Here is a 22,847-nt window from a genome sequence, read left to right as displayed (position 1 = left end):
GTGTTATATATTCCAATAAATCATTATAATAACCGAGCACCTAAGCGTAAGTTTTATAGTTGATTTTGAGTTAGCTTCGGCAATTCATTGATAAATATCAGTTTAACCCTGGTGGAAGGCCTTTGGATTATTGAGGAAAGATAGTCTTCATACAAATTCGCAAAAAAGCAAGGTGAAGTACTAATAGAAGACAAGTAAATCTTTTAGGCAAACTTAATTTTATATCAGTCGGTGTGACGGTCGGTACAATGAAGGGAAATGTCCATTATTCCAAAAATGCTGTATTTTATTCGTCCCAATAGTATATAATGAAATTTCATGTGAATACGCTACACTTACGCTGAGGTATTTTGTCTATCATTACTAGTGCATTTTCAAATATCTAAAGATTTCGGAACCGAATCTAATGTTTTTTTACGAATCGAATATTCAGAAGATATTTAAACGACGTACTAGTATGTGACTTTTCATTATAATGGATCCTCCAGACACATAAATTACTGAAAACATAGAATCCACCACTCAGTCACTTCGCTGAGTTGTCACCAATAATAAGAAGCATGTCTTTTCAATATCTCAATGAAAGAGGTCTTCTGTCAGAATCAAATAGTAAAAATATGTTTTCACAATAAAAATTGATTGATTTCCCCTGAAACAAGATGGCGGCGATTCGAGATTTTGGGCTTAATCAATCCGAATACTTTACTATTCGATTCGAAATGCTTAGCCCTATTCTTAACAAATAACATAGCATGAAAAATTCCACCTCATATGCTTCGCTTACCAATTGCCCCACAATATATATCTACCCTACTTCAAAACATAATGGGTTAACAAGATGTCTGCCTTTCCTAGACCAGTGTGTTTAATAAAATTCGAAACGTGTGGTTTTTGCTGCACAGACATTCCCCAAACTCGTATTAGAACTAAAATAGGGAAAATCGAAAAAAAAAAACTCTAACCTGGTACATACACTACGGGAGTACCCACTATTGACCTGTAGACCAACGTATTTATAATTTATTGCCACACACTTCATAGCGTTGTATAGATATAACAAATATATACTAAGAAATACTTTCGAAATGGAATGCGAGCACTACAAAAACAACTGTGTTTTAATTTGTCCAAATATGAAGTGTAGAAAGTGGTTTCCGTGCAATAAATGTCACAATGCATGGGTAGACGACCATCAAATGGACAGATATATTGTACAGAGATTGAAATGCAATATCTGTTTCACGCAGCAATTTGTTTCGACCAAGTAAGATTATCTATTATGTTCTTGTTTGTTTGTTTTTAATTATACGTTGTCGACAAAGTCTTTAGGAAGGTTATTTATCGATACCATACATTGTTTCGACCTCACAGATGTAATAGATGAAATAAAAATACTTAAACATTTACTGATTGAAAAACAACAAACCTGGTTACGATAATATATTGAGAACTGATTTCATAAAAGTAATAAAATTGTAAAGGGATTTTATGGACACCATGTATATACAAATTAAGCACTTTTCTCAAGTATATATAGCAGAGGTGGTCAACACGCCGATTGCGATTGACCGGTCGAGTGTTTTAAAACAGGACGAATACAGTATTGTACATGCGCAATATACGATATAGACATAGCCTACATACTTACGAAACAAATGCAAGTTTTGAACCCGGTACAATTAAATATTCTAATTAACAACCTGTATGTGAATGGAACATGAAAAATACAAATTTTGTGTCGATTTTATTAGGAATGCGCCCACAAAACCGAGCTTATTGGCAGCGGTGAATTTTTTGTATGCGTATGTGCAGTTAGTTATCTGCATATTTGGTACTCATTCGGTTTTGTCTATGCCCTTATTATAAAATATTTTCAACTCGATGTTGCTTAAACTGACAACGCTCGAATCACTTCAAGAAATTTGGAGCTAGTAATAAATGGAAGCTTTCGACCGTACATACTATCTGAATCTGCCAAGAAGTAGCCTATTTAATCCCGAAAGCTTCAACACAAAAATGGCGTAATTTGAAAAAAAAAAACTGCTTCCAGAAAATGAGAAATGTAGAAGAAGATTATTAATTTACAAACACCTCTGACTTTCATTGGAAAATTAGTCTAAAAAGCACAACATTTTCGTAATTTCTTCAAATCCAATTTTTCAAAATTTGAATGTTTGTCTTGAAGAAGCCCTCGTACTGTGATAATTTATATATTCTAACGTTTCAGATGCATTTCTTGTGGCATTGTGTTTGGGAAATATTACTGCGATATTTGTCACGTCTATGACGACAGAAATCTAGATTATTTTCATTGCTATGATTGCGGATTCTGCAGGACTGGAGGACAACGAAACCATAAACATTGCGATAAATGCAACACATGTGTTCCACTGGCACTTGTTAGAACACACAAGTACGTACCATGTTGTTGTTGTTGTTTCTCCATTCATTTATTGGTAAATACATCGAATTAAGTATACCTTTGAGTTGGGTTGCGCAAGATTAAATTTTTTGATTCTTCCTCTATGCCTTTATGCTAGTGAATCCGTATGTGCATACTGGAAGGATGCTGTAGCAGGAATAACTATGACTATTCTATTCAATTCAAGAGTCCTGCTGCTCACTAACGCGAATGTATTTCTGCATCGCCCGACCAAAGTCAGACTTCTTCAAACAAGCAACAGGACTTTTGAATTGGATATATATAAATAAATATCCCTCATACTACATTTACTACGGTTAACTTCGAACTATCTTTATTAAGAATACTTTTTCCACAGTCTCAGATGTTCATAAATCCTTATTTATTCATATTGACAAGCGTGGCTATTCTCCGAATGCCTTCCTTATCGTGTTTTTTAGGATTGGATAGGAATTCAATATTTATGCCGCGGGGGGGGGGGGGGGGAGGGAAGCCTATAAGACGGCTTACTCACATGGCAAACCAAGCCTCTCGTTCAATATCAGGTAGGGTATCGGCTAGTGTATGGTGTAAAAATAGTTGGTCAGTTATTTGTTTCAAAAGCATGGACTACGTAGTGGAGGAAGCCGTGAACCACCCTACTTTTTATTTATTTATATTCTTTATGTTATGTTGAACTCCGTCTAGGATGCCGCTTCTCGATAATCATTATCGCTTTTCACCCTGAAATTCCATTTTGTATTCTACGTAAATATATGTACATTACGTACCTTCAGCATAGAGAAAAAATAAACCAATGACTGAATAAGGGAGTTGTAAAAGTAAACATAAATATATCGCCCTTCGACTATTAGGAAAGTGTACTGAATGTATTCTATTCGACCAAACCAATACATCTTTGGAACTAACTGAGCTTAATTATAATTTCAACAGCTGCGTGGAGAACTCGGCAAACTCAAGTTGTCCAATCTGTATGAACGACATATCACCTACCTATGAAGCATTTTTAACCATGGCATGCGGACATTCAATGCACACGTAAGTGAAGTATATTTCAGTGGCGTAGTCTGGGATTTGAGGCATGACTTCGTTGCAGATGGCACTTCCACACGCTTTTGCGCCATGGTGACACTAATCATATATAGGATAGGATAGGATTTACATATTTATCCCGGGTGAGAGGAAAGCCGATAAGACGGCTTATCCATACGGCGAACCACGGCTTCTCGTCCGATTACCATTCCAAGTCGGGTATGGGATTAGTTAATAATGTTTGTTTTTTTGGAAGCATGTCCGGATGGAGTCCAGCAATCCTCTCGCACATAACCATCCCTGCATGGGATTCGAACCTGCGAACACACGCAGAGTAATTAGAGGTGCGGTGGCGAGCGTATTCCTAACGCTTAGCCCGTTGAGCCACACCGCCGCGGCGCGCATATATCATGCAAACTATAATTCAACACACTCTAGCCCAGAATCGAGTAGTCCCTTATTCAAAGACTCTAATTGACATGAATAAGTTAAATCTAAACGAAAACGTTCGACTCGACCAACCGACAAAGAGGCTAGACTCGGGAATTGGGGAATAATTTCGAGCTTGTCTTTCAAATGAAAAGAAAGAAGACCTGGTAGTGTCACAGTTTCAATTTTGCTACTGTTGTTGTAAATAAGTCAGAAGACTCGAGGGTTCCGGATTGGTTGTTTATTGTACGACAACTCCGCAATTTAACACTTAAAACAGCCACAATATATAGAAATCAACAAAAAGTGGTGACCAGAAGACAGCGAAAAGTATTTCATCTCACATCTCATGGGTGATCGGTGTTTAAACCCGCCAAAACGAGATCTAACAAAAACACAGACATTTTAATTCGTGTTAGTAGCCTATATTATCACGTGGATTAATGTTTAGTTGAAAATCGAAAATTCATCAGCTTGTTGCAGCAATTATACCTAGAAAAAGTGCGTATTCTTGATAGTTAGATAAATCATAAGGTATTCAAGATAGGTAGGTTTGTTCTTGCTATGAATGCAAATTATTATTATTCTTTCTTTCAGAAACTGTTACGAAGAATTACTTCAAAAGGCAAGCAGGCCGTCATGCCCAACTTGCAGAAAACAAATTTAGTACTATTGGAGAAACAAAATGACTTCATTTGTAACTATCCGAAGTTCAAACAGAATGGAAACTCTTGCTTGTACTTGTTCCCAGGTCTTACGCCACACGTCAATTTAATGAAGCGAAGTGGATATGATGTTCTCACTTTGGTACGCCGTAGTGTGTGTACCAGGTTAGGGGTGGACCATAATTTTATTCCGCTTTTCCCTATTTAGTTCCATTACAATTTTGGGATCAGTCTGAAAAATCAAGTGAACATACCTCCTGCCTATAGGGTTCAGTCCCTTTACACAACTTGATTTAAAGTAGGCAAACAAAATTAGTTACCTCAATTTTGGTACACATACTTCTCGAATGCCCTTACTTTTTGTCCGGGGAAGATGATAATACGGCCTAATCGTATGGCGTCCACTTACCAGTTCATGTCGGTTAAAGAAATAGTTAACCAGTTATGAATCCAGATGCATGAACTTGGCGACGGTGGAAACCGAAAATGGCCAGCGATTACTTGAACAAGGCCTTCGACGACGAAGAACCACAGCCATTATCCGTGATATCCCATTTGACAAATAAATTATATATAGAAAATGATTTAAACTAACATTTAATTACAAGGTTGATATCTCTTTGGGTAGTATTTTTATATTCATCATTTGGGAGAGGAATCCCGATAAAACGGCAGTTAGCTTTGCAAGGAGTTAAGCCATCGTCAGTATATATATCATTCATCTATATTCTATTAATAAATTTTATCAACTAAACTTCATATTAAAATTAATAACAATATTTCTTGAACCTCTCACTTATAATGAAATAGTCAATGTTGTCAGTTGTCACCTCCTGACACATCGTTAGTCATTTCAACTTGTTAGAAGGATGATTCATTGACGTTAATTCGGGGCATCGTTCGTAAAAGACGCGACCCTTTTAATTAAACGAAATAACTCGGACTCAAGTAACTGCCAGGGAGACTTAGTTCGATGATTGACTCGGATGACGCTTTATTCGGGGTTTAGGGACTTATACCCGACACATTACGTGTAAATGACTTGTGTGACCTCGAGTAAATATTTACAAGGTATAAATTATATTGCTACCGTGTTTCCCTGTAAATAAAACAGGATGATAATTCAATTTTTGTTCTAGAAATATCACGTAAGCCTATTTTGGGGGGCGGGCTTACAATAACATCATTTTTGAAGTTCAGACTAGTTCTTTTTTCGGGGAAATTATCAAATGCATGTCACTGCTTATTTTTCGAACCGTTCCATAATATATATAGCCTATATATATTGTTCATTTTTGTATCCTTTACCGTGCCTTCAAAAATAAACTTTATCAATATATTATGCTTTCTAAAGATCGAAATAATAAAGTAGTAGTATTATGCGTTGGGGGCGAGGAATAAATGGTTTCAAAAGGGGCAAACTAATAACATCTTCATACGAAGCAAGATATAACCTGACCAAACAGCAAATAGCCTAGAATAGAATATCATCTAGCGAAAGCTTACAAATGTACTTGTTATTTCGTTAAAAAGGATTTAATATTCTTTTCTATACAATATGGCATTTTCACTGAATATTTTTTACATTAGATCAATGGTCAGAAATTGTTAGTACCGTGTTTCCCCGAAAATAAGACTGGGTCTTATTTCAATTTTTTTCGAAAAATAACACTAGGGCTTATTTTTCGAGGATGCCTTATATTTTCATTTATCAAAAACAAAATTAGAATGTAGAGATAGACGAAATTTTCAAATATATATGCAAAATATGCAAACCAATATTTATTTACTTATAAATTATACGATTTTATTCAACATGACTGCAATTATTCAAAACGTGTAGGAGTGATTTCATGCTATCGACTAGGTCAAAATAAAATTTAGCGTTGTTGACTAGGTCCTATTTCAAGAAGAGGGCTTATATTAAAACTATTTTTAAAATTCAGTATAGGCCTTATTTTCAGAGTAGGTCTTATTTTCGCGGAAACACGGTATGTAGCAAAATTCTCGGAATCGCATAGGATAGTCATCTTTATCCTTGCTACATTATCCTGGCATTGTATACACGCAGAACTATTTTTGCAAAGATATATCGCAGTAGTTTTCAACCAGCGTTCCGCGGCATGCTAGCGATCGCCAGTACAGTCCTGCGGTTCCGCAAGTTTACATTAAAACCCGAGAGTCTATAACTGACATGGTCAAACTACGGGCCGCGAGCAAAATCCTGCCTGTTGTGTAGTTCAATATGGCCCGCCGCAGGCTGACACAACCAAACTAAAACCAAAGTTTGATGATATAGCTAAAAATAGTTCATGAATGTGTTGGGATTGCAGTTAAATTTAGTTTTGGCACGGGCAAATTGTTCACCATCTTTGCTTTTGTGACACTGTAAATATTGTTCATAAAATGTTTCTTTTGACATCACACTTACATGGCCCGCCAGACCATGTGGGTAAAAATCGTGGTGTCCGTTCATCTGGCCCGCAATAACACAAAAAATGGCGAAATTTTTTCCAGGGGAAGTTTCCCTGAGCATCGACTTCCTTGTTTATTTCGTAACATTGGCCAATCAGTAAGATGAAAAAAATGACGTAACAATGGGCCTTTTCGCATCCGCTCAGATACTTTTGTCACTCAGACAAGTTTTCGGTCGTAGTTGTAAACAAAAACATCGTTTCCGCGATTTAAATGTTATTCGTTAGTTTTTGGTTGTGTTTCGGAAATTTAAGTATGAATCAAATAACTCAATCATCTTTTTGTCTTCTTATAAGTTGCAGTTTAATTGCAGTAATCCAAAATTAGTCTAGAAATAGCTGTGATAAAATAAGCTAAAATAAGCTAAAATTCTTTACCGGTACGCAACGTTTTCTGCGAAGGATGCACTCGTGGCGCGTGCTTTCGGCAAAACTGTTGCTGCGTACGTTTCTCTTGCTAAAATGTACGTCGAACGTGCATTTTGCGCTAATAGTACAAGTCACGTTAACTTTTGTACTGCTTACATTCGGATATTCATGACAGCAATTGTTTTGCTAACAGCAAAAGATAGTTGTCTAGAAATCTTGTATATTTATTTTGCTATGATATTCTTAATCTATATATATAGAATTCAATGTTTAAGACTTCAGAAATGTAGAATTTATATTGTTGAATGGATTTCCCAACTTTCGTGAATTTATTCTATTACATTGACAAAAACAATTGCCCGGCGGTCGATCAAAAAAGTTTGGTGACACCCGGTCTAATTCGTAATTTATTTGTTATTATTGACGCCGTAATTTCCCATGATTGACAGTGTGCTACTACACACTTTATTTCGAAACAATTGAGAGAATCTTCGCGGGCAATTGCTTGCGCAAACATATCTCGTTGAGTCGGGAATAGTTTCTGTACTCTGCTTTTAAATAGCGCATTACTTTTGTGAAGAATGGCGCTCATTTCGTTGTAAATAAGTTGAAATTGGTTTAGCGCTAGCGGTCTTGTTTTTCTGTTTGGACATTAGGGTTGGCGCTAGGCTCCATTAAACGATGTAGATTAGAGTTGCTCCACATAGGCTTGGTTTAAGGATATTTTACGAGCATTAGTGACTTTGTGATTGTTTTTACAGTCATAGTTAATTGATTTGATTGAATTTCATTGACATTTCATGTTCAACTTATGATAATTTAAGCCTGGAATAGCAGACAAATTCGGTATGTTAATAATAACTTTCTGATTCGAAGGCCGCAAGTTATTTAATAGTAATTTGGTTCGACTTGCTGATTAACTATGTTTAAAACTTGTGTTCATAAATTTGAGTAGGCTTTACAAAGGCCGATTTGATTATTTATTTATTGCAAGTATTTTGTTCTGATTTGTTTTTACGCTTGTATTAACGTATCATCTGTATACTTCGAGTTGTGTGATTTTCTGGATTTGAGAATACAAACTTGGGGCTTGAAAGACGGTGTTATTGAACTGTTTATAAATTCTAGTGTGCAGTCGGTGTCGTCCAGGTCCCACAGAACGGCTGTTACATGTACCTCGTTAAGGTTAGGCCATAATTTTATTTTATTTTCGTTCTATTACGAGTTAGGGGACTGTCTGTGTTAGCCAATTGAATATAACCCCCGCCCATAAGCGGCTCACTGAGCCATCCCAACTTATTGTCGCACTTTGCAGCGAAACAGATAGTGTGACACTCTATTGATTTAAGCTTTCTCCCTTAACGGCTTTTCTGACATCCAACATTCGTCAGGCTTATTAATAAATTAAATTTATGGTTCTTGCGGAACCGCATTCCTTCAATACAAGCAAATACATTCAAATGGTAAACCAACATGGTTGCTACCTATAATATCATTGTATGTTATTCAATACGAATCGAGTAAAAATCTGAAATGAGATCATGAAAGGCATTGGAACTTTAGAGAAAGTATGTTGAGAATTAAGATTCTTTGATACATTTTTCTCCATATAGGCAGTCTGAACCACTGAGTTTGAGAGAACGAGATTTTAGTGTTTTAGTCTGTTTTCCATCTGCATGCAGTTTTACCTCTAGTATACATAGTACATTCTTTACTCCAAAAAAATGATACTGAGAAAACTGGAATATACCGGAATGAACGACACACCGTCGTTTACATCTTCCTCTACCAAGTCAACGCATCTGAAACGAATATCTGGTTAACTAATCCCATTGATTCCCCTACTCCGAATGATTGCAGCGAGACGCTGAAATCAAGCAAAATAAATGGAATGTGGAAAACCTCATCATAGCAAAGGCTCTACATTTTAAAATAGGAATTTCATATTAATCCCGAGGAAAGGAATGTCGATAAGACGGCTTATGAATATGACTGGCGAACCTCTCCTTATCGTCCGATCGCAAGTTCAAATTGAATATGCTAACAATTGACCAGCGATGCCTTTCAGATACATTTCTAACATCAGGGCCACGAAACTATATTTATCAAAGATCCGTTTAAATAAAACACAAATTTACTGGAATCCGGTCACTCCAGAACAGACATGGGCACAGTACGGCCCGCGGGCCAAAACCGACCTATTGGGTAATTCAATCTGGTGGTTTCAAACGCTTGGCATTTAGAAATAGAACTCAAGAATATCAGCACAAAAGCCAAATGACTAATATCGCTTGCCAGTGTGATTTCATCCAGTATATATATAACAATCCTAGCTTTAAACAGTGGGACAAATGTGAGACAAGTGTGGCAAACGACCTTAATAGTGTAGCCCAGTCTGACCTTATTACGGTCAGTCAATGGCGCTCCAGAAGTGTATGTACCAATATGGAGGTAACTAATTTTGTTCGCCTACTTTATCAAGTCGCACAAAGGGATTGAAACATATGTACTACATTCACTTAGCTAACACAAACAGTCCCCGAACTCGTAATAGAACTAAAATAAGGTAAATCGGAATAAAATTATGGCCTAACCCTAACCTGGTACACACACTACGGGAGTACCCAGTGAACTTCTCTAATTGGTTAGTCCCATCCAGACGCCGATAAAATCAAACAACAGTCAAAACCCAAATATATATATTTTTTGCTCTAAAAACACTCAAAGTGATAAAACTACGTTGTGCACAGTGGATAGCCTTGGTCGGTCAAGATGGGACGAACGATTCGCCCCTCTCTACGAAAAAATATAAAAAACAAACTAACAAAAAGTGAAAAAACTAATCAACCAATCAGAGACTGTCTTAGAAATTTCCAAGTATGGACCAACATACGTTAAAGCTCGATTTATCATTGGACCATAGTTGGTAAATCTAGTTTCTGAAGGATTGAAAACACTGCGAAAAGGTACGTTGAATCTACGTAGTTATGCGTTATTTGGAATCGAAGAATGACAAAATAGCTCTAAATTTGCCAACTTATCCGAATAAAACATAAATGCAAGAATTGTGCCGATACTTTTTAACAGTGTGAGAAAAAAAACTTATTTACAATAAATAATATGTTGGTGACTGAGACGCTAAAACGTAATTGAGTGCTTTCTACGCTAAAATTATTTAAGCATAAAAACGCAAAAAAGGGATACGCATGCAAAGTGTAAGTATGAGGTGAGAAGGTGGGGGTGGGAGTCTTTAATTTGACATCCGTAATCTGAAAATTGACTCTTAACACTACAAGCACTACAACACTACAAGCAGGCAGAGATCGTTTTGTAAGAATTTCGTTTTTGATGTTTTTCGAAAAACGCTATCTCGCGATAATGTAGCACTCATGGAAAACAAGTCTATGGAGTCGGAGTTGTTTTACTGGTTCCGGAGCCGGATTTTCAAACTCCCCTGGAATCAGAGTCATAATTTTGAATTTCCCGGAGGCGAAGTTGCAAACTTTCAATGACAAGAAAATAGGTCAAAACTTCCTACTAAAACTCAAAGAGAATTAATTTCACTAAATGACCTACACTGATATGTGTGTCATCAAAATTAGTTTTTCTCGGGGTTCGGAGCTGGAGTCGAATATTTTACAATCCGGAGTTGGTTCCGGAGTCGGTTGTACATTTTCTCTGACTCCACATCCCTGGTGGGACAGGTTAAAATGTTTGTGCGAGGGTGATTTGTAAGCAAAGCAAGCGGGGGAGCAAAAATATTGGAACACCACTACATCGAAATTGTAAATTTTGGCACGTTGGATCAAAAAACGCTACAAATAAAATTCAAAAGCCGAAATACAACGTAAAACCTACATTTTTCACTTTTTCGGACCAATTTTGTGATAGAGAGCTACAAAAAACTACTTTTTGTGAAAATAGGTAAAAAATTTGCTTGAATTTGTGACAAAACACTAAATAATTATATATACAGCGATAAAATCTTAGGTGGTATGGTTAGTAACAGTGTATACGTCCTTATAAGATGGATACAAAACAGCTGAAAAAACGCAGTAAAGTAAAGGCATTTCGGTGTTATTGATATTACATTTATTTTCAAATTTAGGGGCGTGTCCACTTTAAAAATGAAGTGCCGTTAATTGATGCCTTTATAAATTACTGATTTTTTTAAATAAATAATAAGGTTAATTAAAGTATATTATATTGTATATAAATAGTGGAAGTGCAATCAGTGTGGAAGGTTAAAAATAATAGATTAAGTTACTATATTTTATACGTTAATAATAGATTATATGTAAATAATTTTTAAAGTGTCAAAGTTTATATGGTATATTGTAAAAGCCAAGCATGGGAATTGGACTCAAAATGGCGACTTCCGGACATAGATGGACTATAAATGGCAAACTCGGATCCAATATTTATCCTCGTCCCATGCCTGGCAAAGAAAAACGCTATTCCTATGATATAACTACATGTATGTACAAGGTTCTAGGTTTATAGTAATACTGGTTTGGTAACTTGACATAAACATGAAAAAAGCGCGGGAAAAATTAAAAACAAAAGAAGCACAAGAGTGATGACTGACTAGAGGGCATAATACCGAATTATTTTTTTTCTATGTTGAAGAAAGTACGTAAGTTGAATATGGTCAAGTTCAGTCTGTTTGGGAAATGTATTTTTAAAGATGGAAATTCAGAATAATCTAGAAATTTAATTTAAGTCTTATATTTGAATTAAAAAGGTCGTGTTGTAAAATTATTTAATTAATAATAATCAGTATTTTTTGGAATAGTTGATTATATGCAAGGATTCTATATCCGCCGAAAGTTAAAACATTCTTTCCCACATAACAAATGTCAAAAATTGCTGTTGTTTAATTTTTCAATTACTTTGGAGGGTTTTGTATGATACAATGAAGAAGTCCAAAAACAATCAAATGCAAGCACTTATTCTATTTTTTAATTTTTCTCGCTCAAACAGTGTTGAAAATATAAAAATAAATTCAAATGAACATCAAAAGCATGGGCTAAAAAACATACACAGAAATGCAAATTAATTTTATGAATATTTTCAACACTGTTTTTAATCAAAAACTACTCATCATCACGTATTTACAAAGGAAGACAAAGCGCGAATTTGTTGCCTAAAGGCGAACAGACTTTAGAAAGGGATTTTTCAAATTTCCCGCCAAAATTCAAATCACTCAAGCGTAAAAACGTCGGAAACTACTGAGGAACATTTTATGAAGTAGGCTGGTACAAAAAACACTTGAAAAATAAAGAAAAAATAACTAAAAACTATTTTCGGAAAATATGAAAAACCACGGATTATCGACTACTAATCCAAAAGCCTTATCTCATAAACTATCCTAATTAAGGTAAGTATTAAGTTGTGTAAATAAGACGATATATACCGAATAGATTATAGGTATTTTCCGAGAAAAATCTTGAATTAACCAGAAAAAGATGTTTTACCAGGAAAAAAAAATTATTTACAGTTTTTGCTACAAATCACAGTTGTACAGGAATTATATAATAAATCTACAAAATTTCAAAAAAACACAAAAAAATAATTTTAAATTTTTTTTATTACAAAAAAAAAAATATGACCTATATAAAATATTTTAAATATACATTTCTAACTAATTAATCAACTTTTAAATAATAAACTAATCTCTATATCAGAAAAAAAAAACTAGAACTTTAAAGGAATTTTATCTATCTTATTTTGGAAACAAGGGAGTTGATGCTCTTTCTCTTTTCGAGTAATTTCTCCATGTCGACGAGGAGAGTTACTCCATCGATCACCTTCTGAACGAGTTGAACCTGAGAAAGAAATTTGGAATTTTATATTCTCCTCTCTTCGACCGCTTAAAAACAAGTCCCTATGCTGACACGATCAAACTACAGCACGCGGGTCAAATCCGGCCCGTTGTGTAATTCAATCTGGCCCGCCAAATTTTGATGTTTTGGCTAAAAATTAGCCAAAAAAGGAATTTGTTGAGATTATGATCAAATTTAGTTTTGGCACGAGGCTTATTGTTTTCTACTTTTGCTTTTGTAACACTGTTTATATTGTTCATAAAATGACGGGCCAAATTTTTTGTCCACGGGTTTAAAAACAAGTCCTTATATAGGCAACTGCGTATTAAAGTTGGACTGCGTACACTGATTTCGCTTGATATAGCTATGAAATAATATATATACCAGGGGTGTACTATCTGAGGCCCGCGGGCCAAATGCGGCCCTCAAGATAAAAATTGTGCGGCCCGCGGAGAAATGCGAATTTCGAATGTTGTGCGCCCCGCGAAACAAATTTTCAGTTTAATATGGTTCGTGCGAGTTATTCCAATCTTTTTGCGTTGCGAAGCCTAGACCTCCGTCCAATATGACTTGACAAATCCTCAACAGTTAGTTAATGTCCCAAGATCAATGACCAAAATATTTGTGCCTGCAAGGCTGCAACTGTTGGATACCCTATGTTAAATAAAGATGCGCCCGCGGCTTCACCCAGTTATCTCAATCTGACTCCCTCTGTATTAAAGGTTGCGCACCCCTGCAATATAATTTACACTCTGGGTGGATGGTTTTGCGCGTAATGCCGAATAAAATGCTCAAATCCGAAATTATCGACCAGGTATACGTTTTTTTATCTTAAAAATATTTCATGATTTAGAATATAAAGTCCGTTTTGTACGTATATATATATAAAGTTTTTTACGTATATAATACTCAATTTTTATTCAAATTTTCACCACAATAGCACCGAGAAACTGCTTGAAAACGCCTCATGGTTTTGTAGATACTATATTAGCAAACATTTCTGTTAGGAGTAAAAATTGTTGGTATCACATTCACATTTCACACCGCTCTCTAATTGTGGCTTATCAGAAGCCGAGAAATTGTAATCAAAATTGTATGAAACAGTGAATACAAATTATGCATTCTCTTGTGTATTTTTGGTTAATCGGTTTGTTTTACAACCACGACTGGTTGACCGATTCTTACCTCAGATTGTCCGAGTCGGTCCAAGTTCGAGATGTCAAAGGTTCCTCCAACTGCAGCGGTGTCTACACCACCGGTACCTCGCTTCTGAAGACGAAGTTTTTCTAGAATTTCAGGGAATCTGGCATCCTGGTAAAGAAAAATAGTTGAGTTGCGTTAAAGACTGTAAATTCAGTAAGAAAATGATTCTATATTTATTTTCTTTATTATTCTCTATCTATTATTCATTCTCTATTCTCTCTACGATATCTACCTTTGACAGAAGAGGAATTTTGACGTGAACTCCGCATCTGAGACCGTTGCCAATGTTGGACGGGCAGGTCAGGATGTAGCCAAGGTTATCTGATCTCTGGAATTCCCACCCTTTGTTTTGAATCAAACGTTCAACCTCGTTGATGCCGCGACAGAAACGAGTAAAAACAGCCTGAAAAATGTGAAATTTGAAATACGTATTTCAGTAACAATAAAAGCAGTGCCGATTTGTTGGAAACCTATTTCGCGAAAACGATAGCATCGAACGGTACATTCTGAAGAATGAAACTGAAAGTGGGAGAGCCAGGGGTAGGCCAAGGATAAAGATGCTAGACCGGATGTGCAAGGAAACGGGTGTCAACAATACCAGCGGACTCACAGAAAAAGGCAATGGGCCGAAGCTTATGGAGATCATGATTTCATCTACGGCATGCCACGACACCAGAAGAGAGAGAGAGAGAGTACAGTACCAAAATAATTATCAAGAAAACAATTCTCGAATATACGGATACGAACGGGATCGGATCATATCTTTCGGAGGCCCTCAGCACTTTTGGTCCCCTATGTATGAAAATAATAATATTGAAACAGGTGTTCTATGTTATCTGAAATTGATTAGGTTTCATTATATGCATTACTAACTGAGAGCAAGCTACGCTCAATTTGCAACAGTTCTCATACTTACGAACATGGGTAGTGAGGTTCAAGATGATAGGCTACTTGTGAAATTCATTTCAACCGTGCCAATTTTGGGTACTTCCGTAATGTGTGTTCCAGGTTAGGGTTAGGCCATGCTTATATTCCGATTTTTTTATTTTAGTTTTTTCACGAGTTCGGGGACTGTCTGTGTTAGCCAAGTGAATATACCTCCTGCCCATAGGTTTCAGTCCCTTTACACAACTTGACGTAAAATAGGCGAACAAAATTAGTTACCTTCATATTGGTAATCACACTTCTGGAGCGCCACGAAAACAGCTCAATATTAAACAATTCAAAACAATTCTACGAAGGAAATCCAACTTTTCAAAAGTGTTATAATGTACATACCCTCATATCACCGCCTTGTTCCATAGAAATGATTCTTGCATGATCTTCTTCGTTGATCCAGACGAGGAAGTTCTTCTTGTCGTTGTGGAAAATACCGCGAGCATCTGGCCAATCACGGGCCATACCAGCGGATAAGAGGAGAGGAGACACGGGTTTGTCGAAAAGGAAATGGTCCTGTAAAAGAATATTAAAGAATGCTTTTCAAGCCTCGACTTCCCCATGTATTTCCGTAACAATTAGCCAATCTGAACTAGGTTAACAGTGACGTCAAATCCCATTGATTTTCGCCCTATAACAAATACCAGCCATACCAGCGGACAAGAGGAGAGGAGACACGGGTTTGTCGAAAAGGAAATGGTCCTGTAAAAGATTATTGATGAATGCTTTTAAAGCCTCGACTTTCCCATGTATTTCCGTAACAATTAGCCAATCTGAAATATTTAACAGTGACGTCAAATCCCATTGATTTTCGCCCTATAACAAATACCCTACCATACAGAATTAAGAGAGAAAAACACATTCTCCCGGGCAGCCGCAGGAAATCATAGCTGGTTATCAAGACGCGAGGTTCTTGGAATACCTAAGTTAACTGAAATAAAATTAATAAAGTCAATTGGCAGCATTGACTATGGTTTATAATTATCACATAAAACGTTTCAAAATTTCCAACAAAATATCAATCATTCCAACAAACATATTCTGAAACACCCTAACGAAAACGTTTGCGCTAAAAACAAAAATCTCTCACATTAATTAGCTGATCTTGTTCTTCTTCTGTCATAGATTTGAGAGAATAGTATTTTCCTGCCAAATCCGTGGGGAGACCTTGAAGGGCATCGACAATGACTCTCTCCAACTCTCTTCTTTCTGCTCTTGAGCAGGAAGGAGGGTGGGGAATGCCGCGGATAGCACGTCCGGTACGGACACGGGACGAAAGGACGTAACTGGAATGGAAGGATTCATTAAAGCATAATCGAATAAGTATTCAAAAGTGAAAAAGAAATGGTAATCTAACTGAACCTTACGGTAACAACTGAGTTTCAAAAACTTGGTGAGAAAATTGCTCGTCATATCTCTCACCATTAGGAAAGATTCAGTCGCATATTAATTGACTAGATAGGGTAAAAATATGCGCGCTCAAAGGCATAGCTTCAGTGCGTTGGGCCATAAAGTACTCACATTTACCATAATAATTTCTCCGAAAGATAATTTCTTCGTGAAATATTCCACTCAGAGAAAATTCAACTCTCGACTACCCTTAACCTCTATGAGTGAGATATTTTTAAATTTGATATGTTTGAAGAATTTTAAGTTGGCAATTTCCATTGTTGTCATTTTCAAGACGTGATGTCGTTTTGAAATCGTAATCCAAACTTTATATTCACACAGCCAAGGTGTAATAAAATGGAAACGTCATGCCTATCTAAAACAACTTAAACCCACTCAAGAACATGATAGCTCACTAAGTATCAGTATTTGCTCGCTAATGCCCTTGTTCGTGTCGAAAAGAGAAATTTATGAACGACATAATATCAATCAGCAGGATGTCGCTGCTAGATAACACGATATTTTGACGTTTTCTTCAGTCTTGAGATGCTATTTTGGACACCAAATGCAGGTATGGGTCGTTTTGTCAAATGTTGTTGAAATTAGGCGATCGTTGTTGTTGAAAGAAAGGCGCTTTTCTACGAAACTACTTTTCTTTGTGTCCTATAGGGCCTGATGTTGCACTCAAAATTTTCACTGCTTTATTTGAATCCATGGGCTCGTCTTTTGAGACGTATGGGTCCACCTCATTTCCTCATGTTTGTTTCAACAAACCCGGTTTTCAGCTCAAGCACAACCTTCTCTCAGTTCATTTTTACATTATGTATATGTCGTGTATTACAAGAATCCAAAAATTAAACACTTATAACTAATCTCGTATTACAACTAAGATGGAAACACATACTTTTCATCCAATTTTCCTCCTCTGATCTGACTTGGGTCGAGATTGATAGGATGGGTCTGAGTTTCCGGGTCATATCCATTATGACGTTCCTTGATTACGGGGTAGAAGAGTTCCTTGAAGACCTGTGACATGTATGACGTAATATATTTATGACGTCACTATTATGAATTGGATGAATATTTACTATTCAGTCAAACAAATTATACATTTTTGAATTGGATTATCGTAATTATACATCTGGCCATCCAATACCAGACCCTGCACGGACTGGTAACCAAACGTTATGCCTACATTCGCGATATGCATAAACCGTCATATAGGCCCAGGATATACAAAAAAATTTGAAACGTTTCCGTAGAAGCGAGAAAAACGAATTATTTGGTTAAATACCTCGTAAGAGTCTTCGTCTCCTGCAACCAAACCCACGGTCGTAATAAATGGATGTCCTGGATTGTCGACTCCTGTTTGAATACACGTATCCAGGGTGACACCGTGGGGAGTGACGCGATCTCTAAGTTGACGATATACGTCAGGAGTGAGATGATTTGCTAGAACATTGTGATGCTTGGATAAGTCTGGGTATTCAGCACTGTAAAAAAAAGTTATGATTATATAGATAAAAAATTGTAACATGATAGTAATGAAGCATTTCTCGTCGTTTTGTTACGGTAGATGCAAAACAAGATATAATGGGATATTCATTCAGTGGTGCATTCAGTGATCTCTTCATTAATTTCTACAATGCACTCCCTGAAGTAGAGTCCAATACAGTTTGTGTAGTTGAAACGATAAACGCTATGCAGATTTGCTTTTCAACTTTAATAAAACCAAGAAATTTGAACTTTGAAATCGGCCAAAATATATTTTTGTTCATATAGGAATAGGAAACAGTAATGATAATTACAATTGTGTATGGAATGTGTTAAACCCTACGCCAAATCGCGAGGCTACTTGAATTTGAACATGGATCTTCATGATGGGATAAGTCGGTGATATGGTAAAGCGTAAGGGATAAATAGGGTGAAGTAGGGAAATGGAATATGAATTGTGACTTTAAGGCGGTCCTTATGCTGCGATAGATAAGTGAAATGAAAATATAAAAAGTTCAATCAATATAAACCTCGATACATCCATTATGTATGTCTGCTAAATAACAGACCGTGCGCATGAAAAAATTCCCAAAATTGCGGGATTTAGATGTGGAAGTTTTTCCGACCGTAAATGGATAGAAAAAGACGGATTAACTAACCAAACCTGACACATTGATCTATAGTGCCCATAGTATACGATTTCGTACCTCAACTCTAAACTGAAATTTGCATATGCTTCTTGTGAACACTGAATGTCGCACATTTATGATTTGTCCCGTCCGGCGTGAATTAAAATCCAAGATGTACGCTATCATAAACAATATTCTACATCCCATACTAAAATATTTAAAAGTTTAAGGTTTTATCAATAATTGAACGAAAAAATTCCCTGAAATTAACTACACATATTTAGGCCATTGATTGAATACTTTTCAGTTACTGTTAATCGATCACCACAAGTAAACGTTATTTCATTATTCGATTGAATGTTATTATTACGTAACAATGTAATTGTTGTGAAAATATTGTCAAGGAAATCCGCATGTTTACGTGTTAACATGGAAAACAGCGTTTCTATAAACAATGATTTTAGAATCCCAAAAAGAAGAAGTTAAATATAATAGCTTCTAGCAGTGATTCGAGTTATATTTTCAATTCCAAATTCAATAACTATTCTATATCCCGACATCTTTTAAGTTTGGTAAATTATTTGCAGTTTTGGTGGGATGGAACCAATAATTACACAAAAAATAAGTATAATTTCTTAAATTTTTCACAGCATATAATTTTGATGATTCGTTTAAAAAATAAACATGCGTGACATGTTTACGCAAAGATCTTGACGCATTTATGTTAGAAAGTTGAAGATATGGAAGAAGCCTTGAGAATAGCGATTTCATAAAAATGATTTCTTAAGAACGTAGGTTTCGGTTTTAGGAACGTGCTGGAAAACTTTTATTACATTCGTCAAAATTTGAGATTTTTGGTTATTTAGACGCAAAAATTCGCAAAATGTTTCAACTTATACTTCGATACAAATTACTTGTTTCAGGACATTTTTAATTTTATATACTTGTTTGAGGTTTTTGATATTCTATTATGACGTCATAAACACGAATAAGAATTTTCAAACCGTTTCAGAATCGTAAATCTCTTATGAAGCGGAGTTAGTATAAATTTAAGTAAAAGAGCATAAATTGTTTGAATGGGTTAGTGTAATCCAATACAATATATAAACTGGAAAATAATTGTCACTGCAGTCGTTAGAATTGCTGTTTATACAGAACAATGTTCGCAATAATAATTAGGATACATAGCCTAACATTTCCGCTAGTTGCAATGTACACAATGAATGGCCTGTTTGCCTATATTTCTTCGCGTGTCGGCGATTCAATTTAGTCTGAGTATACTGTTTAGGTTGAAGTCTGGGATGTATGATTCAAATTTTAAACATAGTTTGTTCGGTACTCCCATAGTGTGTGTACCAGGTATGAGTTAGGTCATAATTTTATTCCGATTTTCCTTATTTTAGTTCTATTACGAGTTCGCGGACTGTCCGTGTTGGTCAAGTGAATATACCCTTTATCCATAGGCTTCCGTCGCTTTACACGACTTGTGAAGTAGGCGAACAAAATTAGGTACCCCCATGTTGGTATACATACTTTCCGGAGCGCCGTTTGTCCCATATAATAATTAAGTTGTGTATGTACCAGCATAGGGTGGGTAGTACGAAGGTTGTGTGGCAAATAAGTGTATGAAAGTTATCACGAGAAACCATTTTTGAGATGTTACATAATATATGTATTATAGCTTTTATTCCAAATAGGCGAAATTTAAAAAGACTTTTCGAGTTTCGAGTAAAATTTGTCGCCCACCATCAATTTTCTGCGCTTCCATTTATCTTAGGATGAGTTAGTTTAAGTTAAGTTTGTAAGAAAAAAACAGAACGGTGGAGCGATAACCTAACTTAACTATTAGTGATGGGTAATAAGTTATTACTAATAACGCGATAGTGCCATAATCAGTCCTAACAGACAGCATTTAAAATTCAAAAATACGTGGCTAATTATTTAGGGACGACAACAGAAAGAAAACATCTACAAAGTGCATAACAAGGGCGGTCAAATAAATTTGCACGCTTTTTGCAAGTGTCGCCATGCAGGAACATAGTGTTTTCGTAACTTATGGTGCCCTACTTGAATCTCGAGTAGAATGGCCGTGTTAAACTGCCAAAGAACTGGTAAAAGTATCAAGTATATAATCTATCGCGACCTCATCATTACTTCAAGTAGTTTTTACTGAGATCTGACAAGTGGGTACTCCTGAAGTATGCGCACCACGATGTCGCATAACCTGAAACCTAACCTGGTACACAACCTGAGTTTAGGTTGTGCGCCATTTTGGTGAGCAGACTTCAGGAGGTCCGACAAGTGTTTTACTTTTGAAAACTTAGTAGCAGTAATAACATTTCAAGGTAGAAAGAAAGGTAGAAAATTCAAGATACAAGTTAACGAGGAGTATTAGATAAATTTCGCTTTTATGAGAGCAAGACACTAATAAGACTGCAAAAAATCGCCATCGCATTTTTCATTTAGGCTAGTTGCATTAATTAATCAATTTAATAAAGTGTTTATATAAACACTGCATTTGGGTGGCGATGCATGTCTTGTCTAGCTGACCTACTTTCTAGGTGGCAGGCTCGATTGTCGATTGCCGACATATATCTCATAGTCTTTGTATGGAGGCGGCAATTCACATGGACATTGAGACCATGTATTCTTACAAATATCCTAACTTGCTGTCTATATGAAAGTCAAATAATATCTCCCCTCTACAGGGATTCAAGTGGCAACAGGGGCCATACGGGTAGTGGAACCATATATCCATATCTCTATTCGTAACTAGTATTTCTGTTCAATTTGCGGCGTACAAATAAAATAACTGAACTTTTGTTGCGCATGCTATCACTGCAGAAATGGTGGGTGTGAAATTCGACTAGAATAAATTAATGAAAAAAATTTCAAAATAGCATCACTTAGTAAACAATATTATCAAGTATTATTAAGTATCGAAGAGCGCACAAACGATTGATATAATCTGGTTTGGCAGTCTTATTTATGATAAGCTATTAGTCATGTCATTAATATTATATTCGGTAATAAATTGATAGGGATTCGTTTTAGCAAAGATTCGACCCTGCTTAGAGAGACACGTCGTTAATGTAATCAAAATATATTAAATTTACTAAAATTCAAGTTAATATTACATTATTCTTCTAATCTAATTCTTGTACTCGTGATACTCGTGTCACTTTCTATGTTACTATGTTCGAGTTGTTGTGGCTGAAAGCGTTTACGTTTCCGGTTTTCGTGCAACTGAGGGTAAAATCGATGGATTCTCTATTTTCTATCGATTGGTTATGCTAAGCGACATGTTTTAGTAGAAGCTACAAAAGTGATGAATTTAGAAATTTAGATAGTTCTAAGAATACTACAGTTTGTGTAATATTTTAGTTCAAGAGAAATGAGGGTATGTAGGATTTGAAACGGTGGATATACCGGTCATATTGTCCGTATAAAATCGAAAATTTAATTTAGAAATCGTACTTGATTATAATTACGAAAAATATGAAGAGCGCATGAACGATGGTCGAACTTGAAATTATCAGAAGGATGGGGATAGAAGCTGTATTTTCTGTCAAATTTGACTAACCGTCACAATGAAGTTATCTTGAACATTATCTTCAAAAACACACTGAATACGCTATTTTCAGCAAAAGGGGGAATAAGATCTTTTACATAGTTGTAATACCTAAGGCTATACCCAACGATATTTATATGACATTGACGCAGTTAAGCATTGGTTTTACCCAATAAAATTGAAATAGATAAAGTCATCGCATCAGTAGCTAAATACCCCAATTTTTAGCATTAATTTTAAAAATAAAAAATAAAAATCGTCGTTTATAACTCGGTTAAATTGACGGATGATTTATTTTTATTATTTGAACATGACGTCATAATGACGATTCCGATGAGCTTTGTGATTCAACAATACATTAGGTCACGGTTGAAAAAACCACTAACGAAATACGAATTGCATAAACACA

The 22,847-nt window shown here is 35.8% G+C and overlaps 2 protein-coding genes across 3 annotated transcripts in view; one reads left to right on the top strand and one right to left on the bottom strand.

The window, feature by feature from the left end:
* Positions 1-1,045: 1,045 nt before the first annotated feature.
* Positions 1,046-6,063, top strand: LOC120334453 (uncharacterized). Its single transcript, XM_039401964.2, has 4 exons — positions 1,046-1,264; positions 2,228-2,413; positions 3,356-3,460; positions 4,481-6,063. Exons 1-4 carry the CDS (start codon positions 1,086-1,088, stop codon positions 4,548-4,550), a joined length of 540 nt encoding a protein of 179 aa, XP_039257898.2. The 5' UTR covers positions 1,046-1,085; the 3' UTR covers positions 4,551-6,063.
* Positions 6,064-10,075: 4,012 nt separating this feature from the next.
* The window catches only part of LOC120333728 (creatine kinase U-type, mitochondrial-like), a 41,018-nt gene continuing 28,246 nt past the window's right edge, over positions 10,076-22,847 (bottom strand). For both annotated transcript variants that reach the window (XM_039401064.2, XM_078120593.1), the window contains exons 3-9: positions 18,039-18,237; positions 17,649-17,770; positions 16,446-16,641; positions 15,698-15,871; positions 14,652-14,822; positions 14,402-14,527; positions 10,076-13,219 (exon numbers count right to left, since the gene is read on the bottom strand). In XM_039401064.2, coding sequence (XP_039256998.1) covers positions 13,112-13,219; positions 14,402-14,527; positions 14,652-14,822; positions 15,698-15,871; positions 16,446-16,641; positions 17,649-17,770; positions 18,039-18,237 — 1,096 coding nt within the window. In that variant the 3' untranslated portion in view covers positions 10,076-13,111. The remainder of the gene's footprint in view (positions 13,220-14,401; positions 14,528-14,651; positions 14,823-15,697; positions 15,872-16,445; positions 16,642-17,648; positions 17,771-18,038; positions 18,238-22,847) is intronic.

This window comes from Styela clava, chromosome 15 (assembly GCF_964204865.1).
Source record: "Styela clava chromosome 15, kaStyClav1.hap1.2, whole genome shotgun sequence".
In the NCBI taxonomy this organism is placed as follows: Eukaryota; Metazoa; Chordata; class Ascidiacea; order Stolidobranchia; family Styelidae; genus Styela; species Styela clava.
The sequence above is the reverse complement of the archived record's forward strand: the minus strand, read 5'-3'. Positions and strand labels throughout refer to the sequence as shown.